The following is a 19,991-nucleotide window of genomic DNA, read 5'->3' as shown; positions in this document are numbered from 1 at the left end:
TAGACGTTTGATCCAGTTCTTTGAAGGCTTAATTATCCTTTCTGATTTTCACTTTGCAGTGGGTGATCATGGCTACGACAATTCCCTTCCCAGCATGCACCCCTTCTTAGCAGCTCATGGTCCTGCTTTTCGCAAGGGCTACCGGCTGCCCAATTTTAACAGTGTGGACATATACCCCTTAATGTGCCACCTGTTGGGAATATCTGAGAAGCCCAACAATGGCAGTTTCTCCAACACCCGCTGCCTCCTAGCTAGCGAGAGCTGCCTCGACCTCGCCAGCGTCATCGGGATTGTCATTGGTTCCCTCATGGTGCTCACCACGGTCACCTGCCTCTTCATCTTCATAAGGAACCGTGTGCCAGCTTCATCGCGGCCCTTCGCCCGCCTCGAGCTACAGGAAGATGATGACGATGACCCTTTGATTGATTAAGGGGTTTCATTGGTTACAGGCTTTGAACCTGATGTCCTGCTTTAGGTCACCATGGATGCATGGAAGGTTTAAACAAGTCAGGGGTTTAAGAACAGAGCAGAAACTGTTTGTCGAAAATATAAGAGTGGCTGAAAGCACCTTCACTTGACAACTCGGTTTCTGAAGTGTACTGGTAGTTTTGTCAATGTCCAGACTCAAACTTCGTTGGTGGTACTCGGATATAATTTTGTTTACGTCACCTACTCAAAATTCAGTGTGCAAACTCCTTTGGAGATAATTGGCATCTGATAATATTTTTGAAATCTTATTACGGAGTTATTGCACCATGTTCAAAAGAATATTGGCAGGGACATCTTGAGCACCTCGACGAGAGTATCAGTATGTAACAGCAGGGAGTGACCTTGCTGGTGCATAGTAGTATTGGTACATAAATGACTCTTGCTCCAAATTGACCTAACCCTGCTGACATTGTCTGTAACTGGTGTTTCCTGATTTCATTTCAGGAAAGTTAGGTATGAATGCAGGTGTGTGGTTTTTTTTTTTTTAAGGGGAATGTCAATTTTCAAAGATTTAGCAGTGTAAATAAAAAGTAAATATGAAATGTACTTAGCCTGAGTGCCTTATATAGCTGCATTGAGGAATAGAGATCTGGAATTACTTGAATATACTTTGTGTGTGGAATGCGGTTCCATTAACTTTCAAGTACAGCAGTGCCCACTTTGTGATGATACACTGAATTCATAATTCCTAGACGATGCACTTGTTCTGGTTGTGTTTCCCAAATATGCATTCTGTTCGGCCACTTCAGCATTTGTCTGCGAGTGGCTGTCATCTCAACTTCCTTGTTTTAGTTCGGCTTCCCGAATGGCTGCATCTTTAGCCATTTATGCCAGTGTTTCCTTGCCCTGTCCACGGGGAGCCCGAGACAGGTGACATTTCTGCTCCCAGGTTGTACCTAATTGAGAAACACTGTCACTATGCAACAGAGCCACATAATCGCAAAATATATCTCTAAAAATGGTGGAAAATTCTTAAAGGGAATTTTGTCAGATCTTGTTCATCCTTTTTTGCACTCAAAACTAAATTTATGTGATGTACAAAAAATAGGAAGAGAGTGTCTTATATTTGTATGCTGAAAACAATAGCTTCCGTTGTCTCCTTACAAAAATGATTTGATTGTAAAACACAAAAGGCACTTTTTGAATGACCAGTTTAGAATCTTGCGTGATTGGGCCAAACCTGTAGCCGCTGATGTTTTATGTATCTAAAACCAATGACTACTTATAACTTGCAAATACATGCATAAATTCAGCAAAGGGCACAATGATTAGTATTCGAGGACACTGGAGATGTCTAGTTCTTATATCCTCAAACAGTATTCCTAATCTGGTTGACTCCAGTCAGTACAGTCTATTTTAGTGTGTCAGTTTTGTTAAAATTGACTTGAAAACGAATGGAATTTGCTGTTTTTTTCCAAAGTGGATGAGAATGCTTTTTTTTTTTTCTTTCTTGTATACGTCTATTGTAACTGGAGTCAGAATTTTCTACGCTTATGGGGGTGTCTTTCCAGTCAGGCATGTTGACTTGCTACCGTAAAGTGGCTTACAGGTCAAAATCTAGCACTTTGTGGGAGATGCACCTGTCTGCCGGGAGACCCCACTGCCCTGAGCTCCCGCGTCAGTCATTTCCTCTGTGGATGTATTAAACCAGCGTTTCTCAGATCAGTCCTCAGGGGCCTCCAGACTGTCCATGTTTTTGCTCTATCCCAACTCCCGGGCAGAGGGAAAGGACAAGGCAAGGACTGGTTTGAGAAACACTGCATTAGACCTTCTTCTGGCACTGTATTTGTCTGTGTAAAAATCTTGATTATATGATTTATGAAAGGAATGCACTCAGAAATATTTATTAGTAGTTTTGTGAAACCCGCTATATAATATTGTTGTGTAAAGATGTTTATTTTTTTTCTAGGTTTTGGTTTGTGAATCTTGTCATTTTTGCAGCATCATTACTAGATGTTGCTTAATCACTTTTAGGAATTAACATTGTCATCTTTGTTTATTCAGGGTTTGCCAATCGAGAACGTCGCTGTATTTAAATCACTGCCCCCCAGCTCTTTGTTTCACTGAATTTAAAAAGCAGAACATGACAAGTTGTGGCTAAATGGAAAACTATACCTTCTGTAAAAAAAACCAAATAGCATTTACCAGACCTGTTATGCAATGCCTGACCACGTGTGCAAAACCTGCAAAATAAAGGGATTTGGTATTGTTCAAAGTGAAAACGTGTGCATTTTTACATTTTGTATGTTTATGCATAATCCTACTTGGATACAGAGAAGATAAGATCAGGGTACATTTAAACAGGTTTATTTAGTAACTAGAACAAACGTTTCGTTATACACTTTTCCAAAACAAAAGTCAGAACCAATTTTCCATGTGAGAGGAGAATCACATTGGAAAAAAAATTCATTACCTGTATAGTGAATTTGAGGGCGATTTCTTAAGTGCAGATTAATCATGCGTTATGTCAGAGGACAACATATAACACTTATCAATCAACAAAAATTTTTTGATTACATTCCAATGATTTTTTTGGTTTACAATAATCAACAGGTACATGCAGCTCCACTTGAACTACAACTCAGTCAATCACAAAAGACTATTGTGATTTACTGTGTCAGCAGAAGGTTCCTAAAAATATGGAAACTGCCTTCAGACAAGGAATGTACCTCTGACATTACTGGTCAGTGATCGCATAGGTCAGTTAAAAACGAAAGCCTGCTACAATCCAGCGATAAGTACTTAACGCACATGAAACATAGGCCAACACGCCAATTTCCTGTCAGGTTGTGTGGCTGATAACATCACGACAAGCTAGATGGTTCACCTTTCAGATCTTACATTTCTCTTGTCCACAAATAGACTCTTCCCTTCTAGAAGGACTAAATAGTTTGTTTTTTTCTCAGAATGTTTCCATGAGATACCAGTCATAATTTAGATATCAATACCGAAGTACATCTGTTACTTGTCAACCTGAGAAATAATTAGCCAAAAATCGCTCATATACATTCCAGAATAAGCATTTTCAGTATAACTAATACCTGTAAATTTAAATATATGGCAGGAATTTTTATTGTTGCTTGCTAATTAACTCGATATGGACTAAATGCCCAATTTTCCCCAAAAGAGGAAACTTTTAAAAGTCCTGCAGCAGCCATTAACAAATCAGAATAAAAACATATTCATTTGAAATTCTGGTGCATAAAGAGTATGTCACAGTGTCTGCCCCTAGGTGGTGATGGTGCGGTGGTTGTTCAAAGTGCTCAGGGATGTTTGGTACAGGAAGGTTGACAGTGCATTTCAGTGATCACAATGTGTGCAAGCAGCTGCTCATTGTTCGCCTTTTAAACATTCACATTCGTATGTTTTCAGAATTTCATTTCAGCACAACACAATTACTCCTGGCTAGCTTTTAGTGCAAACAAAAGTCATTACAATGAAGAAAAAAAAAACAGGTTACAGACACGCAAAATCAACAGAGAGTTATCAATGTTTGTTATCACCGCATGCATCAGAGGACTTTTGGATCCAGCAAATCAGTTTCACATTAACCCTGCCAAATGCATATCTTTTATCAAAAACAGAAGGAATTTAGACACATATAGACGATATCAGAAAGACATTTTTGTTTCTTTAATCCTAAAATATTCCATGTACGTTTTAGGGGTAACAATAATTGCAATTAAATGTTGAGGTTGCTTCTACTGTTTACACTGCATAATCATTGTTTTTTTGTTTTCACATTAATGATGAGCAGTTCACTGCTATTCAAATTAATTTTGTAAGTGTCAAAAGTATTACATCCACTTTGCACCATGTAAAATCAGAGCAGTCCTGACAGGCCACCCATAACATCGATTTAAATTAGCATGAGAACTACAGTGCCAGCTCACTAATTTCAAGATGAAAAACCTATTAATATCAATTATTTATTTTTTCTTTATATTCCTTCTAAAATTGTGTGATATTAGAATATGCAAATCTGAGACCTACCTTATAAAAAGGTGTGATAAGAATACATCAAGTTATACCTTACATTATATCTTAAACCTTAGGGCACGACTTCTCATAGCATGACACAGGGCGTCACCTACTGCTGAATAGCGGTTACCTAGTGTCCACTTGGCACTAAATTTCAGTTTGAGCAGTATTGTGACAATATGGTACACTGCAATATACTGGAAGTCTTGGTTGGTGGAATACATTGAGTGTGGGCGGTGGGGGTCAAATTGTTTTCATGGGGCCCCAAGAAATCTATTGCCACGACTTCTCATGTACCGGAATTGCGTTGCTTTAGAGTATGCCGTTAAAATACCCCATACTGCAAGAGTGTCTGAAATATATGATGGTATGGAAAAGACAGATACCACCCAATCTTAACAAAATCCCAGTTTGAAGGCCCATCAGACCTTTACTGTATGCATTACATATAAAGGCATTCTTGCTATATGTTATGGCCAGACTGTCCACCTCTTCTACATGCACTTATGTGACTGGCTATCCATAACAAGGCAGACGGGAATCATTCACCTCGTTCGTCATCTAGTGGCTTATAAGTATCAGTATTTCACAATAAAAGTAACTAAAGATAGCCAACAGCTTCTGACACATCCAGCACAAGAATATATTGAATATTTCAATCTAGCTTGTAAATCTGTCAATGTCAGGTTCACATTCATTGTTCATCTCCTGTCTCACTTTCTTTTTCACTTTTTTGTCTCCTGGTCTCATAATATTACTTTTCTTTGCAGTTCGAACAAAAATCCAGATTTATTGTCCGGAAGGTATGGTGCCCCTTAAGGTATGGTGCCCCTTAAGGTATGGTGCCCTGAGAAGCTTGGAAGTTTTACCTAGGGGTGTGACAGAGGCAATTTATGGGATGTTCTCAGTCAGGTAAAGGAGCCTTGAAGGTAAGTATCAATGCTAAGTTTTATCCTCAGCTCAACGCAGTGTTTTTCCAAGCAGCATATCTCAGTGAAACCTCGTATTCAGCTATAGAGTAGCTAGTCCAAGTGATAAAGGCTCTTCACAGCTACTTAATGCGAAAAATCCTGTCAAGACATTGTAACTCCATAATGCAATTTCCCCAGTGAAACTTTTTAACCAGCTAAGAACTAGACAAGCAATGTTACATTTTGGCCTCTCATTCCACAATACAAAACTGAAACATGAGGAATAAGAACACTCAGAACGTCAGGTACACTAAACACGTCTATTCGATCTGCAGTTCTTCCTGAAGCAAAGGCTGTGTAATATGAAGGCTTGTGTATGGGACTATGGGAAGTTGCCGTAGCGTTACCTGCTTAACAAAAATGATAAGGAAGCCCACAACTAGTGTAATACCAAGGAAGGAGCCCAGGATCCAAGCGTAGGCAGGCTCGCTGACCTGCCGAACGTGGGGAGCTGGTTGTGAAGGCGGAGTCTGCTTCAGCAGGTCTTCCACGTTGTCCAGGGAGCCATTGTTGGGAGAAGGTTGGATCCCAAGGATAGAGCACATGAGTGGATAAAGATCCACAGAGCGCATGGATCTTTTAGCATAACCCTGACGGAAGGCAGGGCCGTGGGCCACGAATATTGGCTGCATACTTAGCAACGTGTTGTCATAACCGTGGTTACCTGCTGCAAAAAGGGAAAGCAAAGAAGCACATGGTGAATGACAATAAAAGGATATTACTGGTGATTCATCCTTGTTCTGATTAACCCATAAGACAATACCTACATACAATACCAAACAATGGAAACAGCATATTCCTTCAACGCAAAGATTTCTGTAAAACTAACTCCAAAAGACTTACCCACAAATGATCCATTTTTGTTTTGCACGATTGTCCACCCTTCCTTAGCCTCAATAATTATGGGCATTATCCTGTCATTATGCTTATAGCCAAAACGATCTAGAATGTCGTCTTTCTTGTACACAATCATGTTAGAGCTGGCACTGACAAGGGTGCTGTAGACTTCATCAAATTTGCCTGTGAACACAAATTACAATGCAGACTCTGTGGGATTGAACAGACACATTGCTTTATCCAAATTAAATCTAATTCTTAAATCATTATCCTAAAGTTCAAATTACAAAAACATTAGTTTGTCTGAGACAGAAATAAATGACAAATATACAATTGGAAAACAGCATATTAATACAGGGCACACAAGCTTAAATAAAGACACGTACCTTCCTTGGGCAAAATGCCAGCTACAGGACTCTTATCAATCCAGCTGTACAAGTTTCCATCTATATAATCATCAAGTGCAATAATCCTCTCTGTCGATAACTCCGTCATTCCATGATCACTCGTGATGATGAGGTTCAGCTGGTCAAATAACCCCGCATCCCTCAGCTGCTCCACTAAAACACCAAGTTTGTTATCAATGTCTGCTATCACCACGTCCATCAGAGGATTTTCTGGCCCCAGCAAATGGCCACTCTCATCGGGTTCCTCCCAGTATAGGACGCCAAAATTGATTGCTTCCTCATTCTTAAACCAATCAATGAGCCTCTGGACCCTTGCCTGAAATGGCATTGATGCATTGTACATCTGGTAGTACGTTGGGTAGGTCCCATGGATTTTGACATCAGATCCTGGCCACATCACTGCTCCACTTCTATGTCCCGCTATCTGATTGGTTACCCAAAGGGGCACTGCCTCATCCCACCACCTGGAATCATATATTTCCATCTTGTCCATAGAGAAGGTCAGATTGAGGTTGGGATCAAACATTTCATTGGCTACAATGCCATGACTCTCTGCATAAAGGCCGGTGATCATGGTGTAGTGGTTTGGGAAGGTCTTTGTTACAAACACGTTCTCCACTCGCTCCACCTGAACGCCATCCTTGATCAGGGCGTCGAAATTGGGCGTGGGCACCCTGTGGAGGTAGTCCCAGCGAAAGCCGTCAAAAGACACCAACAGGAGCTTGCTTAGTTCTTCTGGGCTACAGCCAGGCAGCAGGAGAAGAGCCACAGCGCCCACCAAGGCACCCAACTCTGTGAAACAGCCACCCATCGTGGTTTGCTGTAAAAGCAAATCCTCCTGTTTATTCCTGTATTTCAGTCAAACATCTCAGGTGCTTTAAACACAGCGCTTGACACTGCTCATTAAAGTTACATTTAACACTGCTAAATCGATTGTATAATTGCACTAGCGTGCTTTAGTTCAATGTTCAACTATATATAAACATCTATATTGCTATCATTATTATTATTATTAATATTATTATTATTATTATTAACAATACTAAACATAATAATGTTGCTATTGTTATATATAAAACGTAGCAGAAGTGGAGAAAGCACACAGAGTTTCGTTGTACATTGACAATAGCATTTACTGTATTCCATTTTAGGCGAAAGGGAACCAAACGTGCATTGCACTGCTATCCAGCTACGTGCACGGTTCATCTGTTAAAATGCAACGGCTGTTACACAATCCTAGAGTGAGTACAAACTTCATTTAACTTTTAATTTTAAAATGGAGAAATCATGCACAGGTGCGTTATTGATCCAGCAGAAATAAAGACATTTGTTCAGTTAGGGGCCGCACAAGCGCCGCGGCTACAGCTAGACAAGCTACTTGCCGTAAAATAGCTTGCGGGCATTAAGCTTCAACATAAAAATATACTACCACAAACACACATCTATGTGGCAGCAACATGATAAATTAACGAGGATGGTAAACGAAGCCAGTTTCCTGGATAACAAGTTATAATTTTACAACGTATTACACTATATTATACCAAGGTAAGTATTATCGTGACCTTCGTTTTAGGATACAGCAAGTGAGTTTTATGTACGCTGCATAGTAGTCATCTTTGGATAATAATAAGCAATAAAGCAACCAAATAAACAATACAAGTCAGTTTAAAAAAATGATAATTCCTACCTGCTTATCATTACAAGTTGACCCAGGTAAACAAACGGCCGCTGGGCGCAGCGTAAAGCGGAAGTCCCGCCCACTCCGCCAGTCCACGCCCATTGCAACCTGTCAATCAGCACGTGTTGTGAAATTGCACATTTTTCAAAGCACGAAATAAAATCGGGGAATATGGTTCTGCCCATCAATTTATGGTTCACCTAACTAAAAAGCTGACTAAAGTTTAAAGTGACTGCTGGCAAAATCTACTAGCTGCCATATGTTACAGACTGAACAGTGCGAATCACGTTTCCTATGCTCTAAGGACTCTCTTACCTGTGTGTTTCCTGCAGACTGGCACAGGGTACCAAGGCATAGGAAAGACACTTAGTAAGTGTAAAAAAGGATATGCAAATATAAATATACATATGGAGATATGGATGTATCCAAAAAAAATATGGCATACTAATTTCAAATAAAGAATCGTGGTCTTGATCATTGAAATGTGACGTTAGCTTTTAAAATGAGAAGTTTACAATGATAGGTGTTACTGTAATATTGGCTAGGTCAACGTCACATACATTTATAGAGAGAAATGTACAGCTTTAATTAACGATCTCGTGTTCTGTATCCTTGCGGTGGCCAAAAGGCTGTAACTGCTGCCACATCCCACAACTTGGGACTTAGGGCAGACAAATGGGGAGCTGCTTCATGTCGTTTTGCCAGGCTGTCTCACTGATCCAGTGGCATGATTTTGAAACCTCTTTCATTTTGGTAGCTTTTGTAGAGAAATTACAATAATAATTATACATAAAGACGTAAGCGTTTTTAAATATTATTGGGTATGTTCGGTTGTTACAGCTATCCAACTATGCTGTTACCTCACAAACCGGTCCAGGATAAGCAATTAGAAGATAAATAGGTGGATGGATGGATGGATGGATGGATGGATGGATGGACTATAGTATTGAATAGCTCATTTAAATTGTTGTATTGACCTTCCCGTGTATAGATTACTAGATTTTGGAAAATCTAGTAATGTTAAGGGAATTAAATTATAAAGATTCATTCATCAGTTCATTTAATACGTGTTAAGCCTGGAGTCTTCCCATGAAATACAGGCACGAGGCAGGAGGTACCCTGGATGGGATCCCAGTCGATCACGGGATACGAACTTTAAGCCTTAGAAAAGGCTTGCTCGCAGATGATATCAGGGGGGTGAGTGAAATCTACGTTAATTAAAAAAAAAAAAAAAATGGCCAGCATTTACTTAATATGGCCACTAGATGTCATGTTTCTTCAGCTTTCGTTTCTGTAAGAATTCAGCATCATCGGGTCTCACAAACATGCATTAAATTAACCACAAGCCTCAGTATGTCACTAGGCATGCGCAACAGTCTATGTTCCCCAAGCTACTTTCAAGCAAAAAGTTTGGCCAGAATGGTTTGGACATTAACACATTTTTATTATAATGATCCACATTTTTTCCTATAGTAGTAGTTATTATATATAGATCTAGTAAAACTTTCAGGCCTCCAATCTGGAAATTTGAATTAGAAGGCCAGAGAGTACCTGGAAAAATCTGTTTTTTTAACTTAGTTGTTAGCATCTTATGTTTGCTGGGTCTCAGTGACACACAGTCATAATAGTCCAGCACTTTGGGCAAGATCCCCTGTTTTGAAGTATTACATACTGTTATTCAACTATTTAAATAACTGCATTATTCAATACTACAGTTCCTGTAAAGTCCCCATCAAAGCTTTGACTGCCTGGCTTTAATTTTCAGCAGTTTTGTTGCAGGCTTTTCAGAATGATGCTCTGGACTACACGAGTAATTAGACACTGAAAAGGAGATCGCCATCCCATCTGTTTAAGTGCTACTGTTGGATCAGAGTGAGCTTTGGGCTGCTTTGGAAGTCAGCATTTCCAAATAACACAGAGGTATAAAAGAAGAATTACAGACCAGCTTCTGGTGAAGGGGAACTGCTGAATCATTGTGGTTCTGTTGAATTATTAATTTCAACAACTGTATTACAAAATACCACTGCTACCAAGCATGTATAGATCGTGGTATAGATCACTCTTTTATGTACATTGTAATTTGGTCACCTATATACTATAGTATACTATATAGCATTACAATGTATCTTCAGTTAAAATAGAATGGTAATCCATTAAGTTTTTCTATGACACCATGCTAATAATATGTTATAATATGGTAATATAAGCTTACTTTAAATAGTATTTATGCTTACCATAATATTGTAAAGATACAGAAATTAAATTAGACATCATGAATTAAATTAAATGTACCATGCATGAAATGTATCTGTTTTGGTTTAGTGAAGAACACACTTTAATGGTTTAATAGCCACATGCCTGGCAAGTTAACCACTTACCAATATAAGTGTTTCAACGGCAGAAACTGAAGGAAACCTTTTCATCCAAACACATGTTGTGTCTTTATTTGAAATATTGAAAATAAAACGCAGCATCATAATCGCGTAAGTTAAATTCTCAGATTCCATCGCTACAACCCAGATGATCGCAGTCCAATGGTTACAATGTGGTTACCTTTTTGTACAAAAACTAAAACTTTCATAAATCTTTTTTTTTCATCAGGAGTTTGTTTTTGTAATGTAAGAGAATTTCAACACGGGGATTAGTAATTCTGATTCTGATATAATGTGTGCTTCTTAGCAATACCATCCATCCATCCATCCATCCATCCATCATCTCCCGCTTAATCCGGAGTCGGGTCGCGGGGGCAGCAGCCTCAGCAGGGAGACCCAGACTTCCCTCTCCCCGGCCACTTCGTCTAGCTCCTCTGGGGGGACCCCGAGGCGTTCCCAGGCCAGCCGAGAGACATAGTCTCTCCAGCGTGTCCTGGGTCTTCCCCGGGGCCTCCTCCCAGTGGGACATGCCCGGAATACCTCCCCAGGGAGGCGTCCCGGAGGCATCCTGATCAGATGCCCGAGCCACCTCATCTGGCTCCTCTCGATGCGGAGGAGCAGCGGCTCTACTCTGAGTCCCTCCCGAATGACTGAGCTCCTCACCCTATCTCTAAGGGAGAGCCCAGCCACCCTGCGGAGGAAACTCATTTCGGCCGCTTGTACCCGCGATCTCGTTCTTTCGGTCACTACCCAAAGCTCATGACCATAGGTGAGGGTAGGAACGTAGATCGACTGGTAAATCGAGAGCTTCGCCTTTTGGCTCAGCTCTCTCTTCACCATGACAGACCGATGCAGCGCCCGCATGACTGCTGACGCCGCACCGATCCGCCTGTCGATCTCCCGCTCCATCGTTCCCCCACTCGTGAACAAGATCCCGAGATACTTAAACTCCTCCACTTGGGGGAGGACCCCATCCCCAACCCGGAGAGAGCACTCTACCCTTTTCCGGCTGAGAACCATGGTCTCGGATTTGGAGGTGCTGATTCTCATCCCAGCCGCTTCGCACTCGGCTGCGAACTGCTCCAGTGAGAGCTGAAGGTCACGGCTCGATGAGGCCAACAGAACCACATCATCCGCAAAAAGCAGAGACCTAATCCTGAGGCCACCGAACCGGACGCCCTCAACGCCCTGGCTGCGCCTAGAAATTCTGTCCATAAAAACTATGAACAGAATCGGTGACAAAGGGCAGCCCTGACGGAGTCCAACCCTCACTGGAAATGAGTCCGACTTATTGCCGCCCATGCGGACCAAACTCTGGCACCGGTCATACAGGGACCGAACCGCCCTTAAAAGGGAGCCCGGTACCCCATACTCCCGGAGCACTCCCCACAGGACCCCACGAGGGACACGGTCGAATGCCTTTTCCAAGTCCACAAAACACATGTAGACTGGTCGGGCAAACTCCCATGAACCCTCCAGAACCCTGCTGAGAGTATAGAGCTGGTCCACTGTTCCACGGCCAGGGCGAAAACCACACTGCTCCTCCTGAATCCGAGGTTCGACAATCCGGCGGACCCTCCTTTCCAGGACCCCCGAATAGACCTTACCAGGGAGGCTGAGGAGTGTGATCCCCCTGTAGTTGGAGCACACCCTCCGGTCCCCCTTCTTAAAGAGGGGGACCACCACCCCGGTCTGCCAGTCCAGAGGTACTGCCCCCGATGTCCACGCGATACTGCAGATGCGTGTCAACCAGGACAGCCCCGCAGCATCCAGAGCCTTGAGGAACTCTGGGCGAATCTCGTCCACCCCCGGGGCCCGGCCACCGAGGAGCTTTTTGACCACCTCAGCGACCTCCACCCCCGAGATAGGCGAGTCCACCCCCAAGTCCTCACACTCTGCTTCCATATCGGAAGGCGTGTCGGTGGGATTGAGGAGGTCTTCGAAGTACTCCCTCCACCGACCCAAAACGTCCCGAGCTGAGGTCAGCAGCGCACCATCCCCACCATAAATAGTGTCGATGCTGCACCGCTTTCCCGCCCGGAGCCGCCGGATGGTGGACCAGAATCTCCTCGAAGCCGTCCGGAAGTCGTTCTCCATGGCCTCACCAAACTCCTCCCACACCCGAGTTTTTGCCTCAGCGACCGCCAAAGCCGCATTCCGCTTGGCCTGCCGGTAGCCGTCAGCTGCGTCTGGAGTCCCACAGGCCAGAAAGGCCCGATAAGACTCCTTCTTCAGCTTGACGGCATCCCTTACCACCGGTGTCCACCAGCGGGTTCGGGGATTACCGCCGCGACAGGCACCGACCACCTTGCGGCCGCAGCTCCGGTCAGCCGCCTCCACAATGGAGGCACGGAACATGGCCCATTCGGACTCAATGTCCCCCGCCTCCCCCGGGATATGGGAGAAGTTCTGCCGGAGGTAGGAGTTGAAACTCTCCCTGACAGGGGATTCCGCCAGACGTTCCCAGCAGACCCTCACTATACGCTTGGGCCTGCCAGGCCTGGCCGGCTTCCTCCCCCACCAGCGGAGCCAACCCACCACCAGGTAGTGATCGGTTGACAGCTCCGCCCCTCTCTTCACCCGAGTGTCCAAAACATGCGGCCGCAAGTCCGACGACACGACTACAAAGTCGATCATCGAACTGCGGCCTAGGGTGTCCCGGTGCCAAGTGCACATATGGACACCCTTATGCTTGAACATGGTGTTCATTATGGACAGTCCGTGACGAGCACAGAAGTCCAATAACAAAACACCGCTCGGGTTCAGATCGGGGGGGCCGTTCCTCCCAATCACGCCCCTCCAGGTCTCACTGTCGCTGCCCACGTGAGCATTGAAGTCCCCCAGCAGAACAAGGGAGTCCCCAGGAGGAGCGCTCTCCAACACCCCTTCCAAGGACTCCAAAAAGGGTGGGTATTCCGAACTGCTGTTTGGCGCATAAGCGCAAACAACAGTCAGGACCCGTCCCCCCACCCGAAGGCGGAGGGAGGCTACCCTCTCGTCCACTGCGGTAAACCCCAACGTACAGGCGCCCAGCCTGGGGGCAATAAGTATGCCCACGCCCGCTCGGCGCCTCTCCCCGCGGGCAACTCCAGAGTGGAAAAGGGTCCAACCCCCCTCAAGGAGACTGGTTCCAGAGCCCAAGCCGTGCGTCGAGGTGAGTCCGACTATATCTAGCCGGAACTTCACAACCTCGCGCACCAGCTCAGGCTCTTAGCAATACCATTAGTACTAAATACCATGGTACTAATACAGGTTGGACATAAATACCATGGGACATAACAGAATACTATAGTATCAAAATGAAGTACCATAGTATAAAATAAAATACTGCTCAAACACTGGGAACATATACTATATGCATGCAATAGAACAATACTGCAGAAACGTACTGACGTGATGATATCATGTTAACTTTTTGAAAGGGGAGTGAAAAACTCGAAATTCAAGGTTGGTTGCCAAGTTACTGAAAACGAAACGATTATTTTATCATATGCTGATGACAATTTTCAAGTATTAAGAAAAATAAATACCCTACTATACGATTTATTTCTTTGGCCGTTTGCAAATCACAGTTAAAATTAAGGTAGGCTAATTTTAAATTAAGGAATCTTGACTGACCTTGATCTTGGTAATTCAGGCTCTACTCAGGAACCTTATATATACATTTATGTATAGGCTAACTGAGTCAAGGAATGGAATTATTATTACCTTTATTGATCCTATGAAAAGTGATACACGATATTGCTCAATCTTTTGGAAATGTTTCAATAAACAACTGTACATTTTTAAAAAAAATATTTTTTAACGGTACAAAGTGTCGTGTGTATATGACTGTAATATATTTTGTATGTGTGCATGGTATGTTTGGACCTTGAGTCTGCAAATAAGAAAAAAAGGAAAGTTAAGTTAGGAAGTAATTTAGTTTTTGAGTTCCTTTCAACACATGATGGTCGACGTCTGCAATAAATGCGTTGTTTGTCCGCGTCATGATGGCGACGCATTCAAGACGCCTACCCAGTAGTGTATAATGATAACCTTAATGCTGCTAAACCAGGTCAGCCAGGGGACCACTGTTACAAACCACAGCAGCCCCTAAACGCCAGCTGCGGGTATCGGGTAAGCAGTCAGCCCGTCGATGTAAAGCGGACGGCTTTAGGACGGGGCCGAGAGGGATGCGCACCGCCGGCTCTCTGTTCCCTTTGCTGGCTGTAGAAGTTTCGCCCTTTATTGTAGCTAGCAGAATAGAGGGTCCTGCCGGGAATGACTTCACTGTCTCCGGGCAACGAAAGCCCCAAGCAGCCCCCACCGGGTCCCCCTGCCATACTGCTGCCGGTGCTTTGCCCACTACCTAAGGCACAATTTAGAGTCACTGTAAAGCAGCTTTAAAGGTGGAATCGCATGCAGTAACAACATCAGGAATCTGACAGGTGAGTCCGGGGATTTTTGTTACAATTAGTCGCCGTTATAAAAAGTACTTCATGAAGTTTTTTTTTTTTTTGAATGCGATCACTATATCGACGTTTTAAGTTGTGAAATGCCTTCATATAAATTAATATAGATTAATCTATAAAAAGAAACACTGTGATCATGGATATAGCCTTTTTATTTGTCCGTCCGGTTGTTTGTGTCGCAGAACGGGAAAGCCGCGCTTACAGCGATTTAAGTTTATTATTATTATTATTATTATTATTATTATTATTATTATTATTAAATTTGAAATCTGAACCTCGCTACCGCGTTGTTGGTTTATAATACTCTGATTAATATCTGGACTTTTTTATGCTGATGCTGATCACATGTCGTTTACCCTACTTCGGACCTCACGCGCTGATTTGCGCTTTCTCCGGCATTGTCGTGCACTGAGACGGCACGCTGACGTCACGCATAGTTTTTACATTCAGCGGATGATGCTCTCCAAAAAGTTTCCAGAAAGATAAGTACGGATAAACGACATATAATGGGCACAATAATACGCACAATACAACATGCCCACAGATTGACAATATTGCACAATAATGTGCTTATTGTGTCACCATAAGCCGATAGGTTTCAACCCAACCCAAGATTTTAACTGGGTATTTGCAGGCTGCACACTGTGGCTCTGTATTCTGTATATATTCACATGCAGCTCATACAGGCCTGTACATTTGAACCAAGACAACGAATGATAATCTTGGTCTGCATTTGTACCTTCTGGACCTGAACTGTCCACCTCTACATCCTGTACAGGTCCGAGGGACGTCACCTCATAACCTCCATCCACCTTGGTGGAGTAGGATAACTCTCATTTTGTGGAAATAACTTTGTCAGCACTTATTCATGATTCCAAAAGGTGAACTTTGTCTGTTTGGATGTTAATGAATGAATTTATGAAAAACATAAATTGTGGATTTCTTTTGATTTTTCTAGGTTTGGCTTTTTTTAGGTTTTCCCTGCTGAATTAACTATGGATGCAGTTGCGACACCCCAGCGTGACACAGAGGCTGCAGGCAGACCAGAGCTTGCTGGTCCCCATGACGACCACCTCGGGAATCTAAAGGCACTGACGGAGAAGCTGAGGCTGGAGACCAGGAGGCCCTCTTATCTGGAGTGGAAGGCCCAGCTGGAGACTCAGAAAGCCCAGGATCGGCTGGCCCGGGATCAGGGCCAGACCAAGTCAGAGGAGCAGAGGGGAGCTTCTAGGAGATCCAGACGAAGCACCGTAAACTCCAGTTTTGTCCGGGAGGGTCAGCTGCCTCCAGCAAGTCTGAAGGGGTTTGACAACATCGATGAGGCCCTTGTATGGATCAGGAAGGAACTGGTAAGAGTTTGCTGAAGGGTGATGGGGCAGGCATGTTATATGTTACCTGGGTTTTAAGATTAACAAACTTCCTTTTAATTGTGATATACCTGGTAAACTTGGCTTGGATGGTTTACTTAATGAAGCTATTGAACACAGCTCAGTTATGATCTTCAAGATCCATTGCTTGCAGCTTTCTAATGGACATAGTTGGACTTGACCATAAGCTCTTCCAAGCAGCCTTTCTGTTGACAAATAAAAGTGTGATAACTGCATGTCACCAGAAAATAGAGCAAGCTTCACAAACAACTGATGCGATCAGGGAATCAGCAGTGGCATTAGCACAAGCTCATAAGCACAATCGGAGAATCCGCACAAGCTATCAGCACAATCAGAGGATCAGCATAAGCTATCAGCACAATCAGAAGATCAGCATAAGCTATCAGCACAATCAGAAGATCAGCATAAGCTATCAGCACAATCAGAGGATCAGCTCAAACACATGCATCTGCTGTCTAGTTTCTGCATTTTTTTTAGACTGTGCAGGAGAGGGTGGTTCTGATTAGCTGCCTGGTTCACACACGCGTCCACTTCCTGTTCACCCACTGACGTGGTATTTGGCTTTCGTTCACGGGCCGTTAAAGCCAGACAAGTGAAAGGGGAGCACGTCAGAGGAAAGGCACATTTTCCTACTGCCTTGCCCATCTTGCCGTAAAACTGCTTTGCGCGGCAGGTCAGTTGGCACGCGTGCTTGCCGGAAGCTCCCATGGTCACTGCATCGCTGCCTCTTCCTCCAGTGCTCCCACCATCTTTTCTCTTCCCTTAATCTTAACTTTCCACCCCTGTGTACCATCAATTCAAAATCACTCTATAAACATGCATTTCTCCCTTCCCTGGGCACTGGCGGAGACAAACTGGATTGCCAGTTTTGTCTTCTTCCAGGTAAAACTTCTGAACAAACAACAACTCTGTTCCATCCGAATCCCGGGCCTGGATCCGTAGCACATTTCTGTGGCTGTTCGTCATAGGTAACAGCTCCATGTTTCCCGTCGGCCATAACATTACGCTATTAAGATTCATCGATGCCTAAACGGGAAAGCAGGGAACAGGAACAAGAGAAAATCGCCAGGAAAATAATCCCGCACTCTCTTTAGCTTTTCCTAGCATGAGTTCCATAGCCTGTGCAGTCACGCCCTGTCCCCCCACTCCGTCTGCGCAGGCAGACATGCGCGCACAGGACCAGCAGCTTGCCCGGCAGCTCATGCGACTGCGCAGCGACATCAGCAAGCTGAAGATCGAGCAGACGTGCCACCTGCACCGCCGGATGCTCAATGACGCCACCTTGGAGCTGGAGGAGCGTGACGAGCTCTCGGACCTGCTGTGCGACTTCCCCGTCACACCGAGCCTCGGCCTCTCCGCCCCCCTCCGGCTCATCGGCGTCACCAAGATGAACATCAACTCCCGCCGCTTCTCCCTCTGCTAGCGGCGACAGGAGGGGCAAAGGGGCGGGGCTTAGGCGGATGGATCTCGAACTCCCCCCCCCATTTCAGGGACAGATCGTGGCGTGTCCTGACGATGATTAAAAATTAAAATGACAGATTGTAAAAATCGTTATGCCTTTAAATGCTTTTTCACTCTGCAGTTGATTATTCCTGGGACCAAAACCAGTGTGTTAATATAGTTGTTGTTATTATTATCATTACATCCATTTTCTGTACTCTTATCATTCTGGCATCTCTTAGATTTTGCAGTTTTTGTTTCATTTAGTTTAGCTTTTAAGGTTTGTTTTGCTTTCAGACATTCAGGACGTTTCATTCTGTGAAAAATGTATCTTTTTTGTTTATTCTGCTGCATAAACTTTTGGCATCAAAATCGGGTTCAATGCATTATTGCGATGTTTGTACCTATGGAGATCAACGGTGACCGTGGTCTGACATCAGTCCATTGCTTGGATAAAAGGTGCGTCTATCCACCTGTCAATCCCCTTCCTCTTCTATTGTTCATGTTGAGTTTTCCCAGAATACCACAAGATTCATTGCCATGTCCTTCCTGTTGACTTGCTCTTGTTGGAACTGACCACAGGCTAATGCACTATTGATGCCATGCGATCTGTCAGTTGATTTAGATCTAGATGGCCATTTCCCATGAAGCTCTGGGGTACGGTGCATTGGTCCCAGCGGGGGCCACCCCAACATGCCTTATTTTGCATCCTGTTGGAAAGTTGTTTTTAGAAAAAGTGTAGCAGTTGTATATGAGATGACATAACTTTTTTTTTTATTGCAGGTAGTTTGGCTAAGGGGTCCTGGAAATCATTCTAAGTGTTTTCTCCTTTACAGCCCCCCTGCAGATAGTGCTGTGTGTGTTTTTTTTTTTACTTGCTGTGCGAGGAGGTTAAAGGTCACATTGATTACCAGACAACAGCAAGCTTCCCGCCCAGGTTCAGGCCAGGCTCCATGGGGGGGGGGGGCTTCAGTCCGTCCAATCACAGGCCGGCCAATACCAGGCGATCACAGGATTTTTTTCTGATCACTGTGAATAGTGATCAAAAAGAGGAGGAAATAAAAACTATATTTTAAGCCTGACTTTTTGAGCTCTCATACCAAAATAACCCCCCCCCCCCCCAGCTGGCCCTTCCAGAGTGGTCTGTGGCCCACCCGCAGCCAGGCCCATTCAGTACAAGGAATAGAAATGGGTGAGTCAAGCTTCCATTCTCAGAGTCGGTGGGGGCGCACACGTCTGCTGTCAGAGCCCGGACTGTTCCTGCAGTGACTTGCAGAAATCAGCTCACTTCCGAAGGGTAGGTCAGTGAGACTGGGTTGGAAATATCACAGACACAAAGGCTAATTCCACATCCCTTTCTGCAGCCAAATACCAGCGAGGGGTGTGGCTTTAATTGTATGGCTCCCTATTTTATCCTACAAAATAAGTGCAGGAAGGCAAACAGGCGTTTGCTGCCCATCTATTCTGCCTGTTGTACAGCCCTCTAATCCTTGGCATGACAAACCCAGGAGCAGAAACCATATATATGAGACGGGCCACCCTTTCACTGTCTTCCTGTGCTGCCAGAGTTACAGTGTATCCACTCCCTGCTGAAAGATGTCCGCCTGGCTCAGCTTCGCAGATATCTCAGCTGGAGAAGATAATACTTTGCTCTGACCGCTGGCAGTCGCAGGGCCTCCATTTTCCCCTCTCTCCCCATTTTTCATAGCAATGTCTGGGAAAGGCAAAAAAGATATTCAGTTGGTGCTGTTTGTACCCGTATGACGCTTGTGTCTGTGTATGGGTTTAGATAGATAGATGGATGGATGGATGGATGGATGAATGGACGGATGGATGGATGGATAGATAGATAGATGTAATGTAGCGCACACATTTAGACAATAATAGAGAGCAACAATAAATAATAAATGACGATAACAGTGCAAAGAATGTCAGAGGAAGAATTGCACGGAATTCTGTAGTAAATAATGTCAAAAC

General features: G+C 43.9%; 3 protein-coding genes across 8 annotated transcripts in view; 2 read left to right on the top strand and 1 right to left on the bottom strand.

The window, feature by feature from the left end:
* enpp4 (ectonucleotide pyrophosphatase/phosphodiesterase 4) overlaps positions 1-2,711 on the top strand; it is a 75,704-nt gene extending 72,993 nt beyond the window's left edge. For all 3 annotated transcript variants that reach the window (XM_048986226.1, XM_048986224.1, XM_048986225.1), the window contains exon 4: positions 60-2,711. In XM_048986226.1, the coding sequence (XP_048842183.1) occupies positions 60-430 (371 nt within the window). In that variant the 3' untranslated portion in view covers positions 431-2,711. The remainder of the gene's footprint in view (positions 1-59) is intronic.
* Positions 2,712-2,780: 69 nt separating this feature from the next.
* Positions 2,781-8,469, bottom strand: enpp5 (ectonucleotide pyrophosphatase/phosphodiesterase 5). The gene is made up of 4 exons (XM_048986223.1): positions 8,373-8,469; positions 6,665-7,505; positions 6,285-6,461; positions 2,781-6,108 (listed from the first exon to the last, which is right to left on the bottom strand). The coding sequence occupies exons 1-4, from the start codon at positions 8,463-8,465 to the stop codon at positions 5,702-5,704; spliced, it is 1,518 nt and encodes a 505-aa protein (XP_048842180.1). The 5' UTR covers positions 8,466-8,469; the 3' UTR covers positions 2,781-5,701.
* Positions 7,823-18,386, top strand: fam167ab (family with sequence similarity 167 member Ab). Of its 4 annotated transcripts, XM_048986237.1 has the most exons (5): positions 14,849-15,162; positions 15,600-15,672; positions 15,965-16,067; positions 16,161-16,535; positions 17,734-18,386. In XM_048986237.1, the coding sequence occupies exons 4-5, from the start codon at positions 16,182-16,184 to the stop codon at positions 17,995-17,997; spliced, it is 618 nt and encodes a 205-aa protein (XP_048842194.1). In that variant the 5' UTR covers positions 14,849-15,162; positions 15,600-15,672; positions 15,965-16,067; positions 16,161-16,181; the 3' UTR covers positions 17,998-18,386. The 4 variants fall into 4 exon arrangements, with proteins under 4 accessions (XP_048842195.1, XP_048842194.1, XP_048842196.1 ...); XM_048986238.1 differs by lacking the exons at positions 14,849-15,162; positions 15,600-15,672; positions 15,965-16,067 and adding an exon at positions 7,823-7,926 and having other exon boundaries at positions 16,145-16,535; XM_048986239.1 differs by lacking the exons at positions 15,600-15,672; positions 15,965-16,067.
* Positions 18,387-19,991: the final 1,605 nt, after the last annotated feature.

The sequence above is a fragment of the Brienomyrus brachyistius genome, chromosome 19 (genome assembly GCF_023856365.1).
Source record: "Brienomyrus brachyistius isolate T26 chromosome 19, BBRACH_0.4, whole genome shotgun sequence".
Lineage (NCBI taxonomy): Eukaryota > Metazoa > Chordata > Actinopteri > Osteoglossiformes > Mormyridae > Brienomyrus > Brienomyrus brachyistius.
Note: the sequence above shows the minus strand (reverse complement) of the source record. Positions and strands in the feature narration are given on the sequence as shown.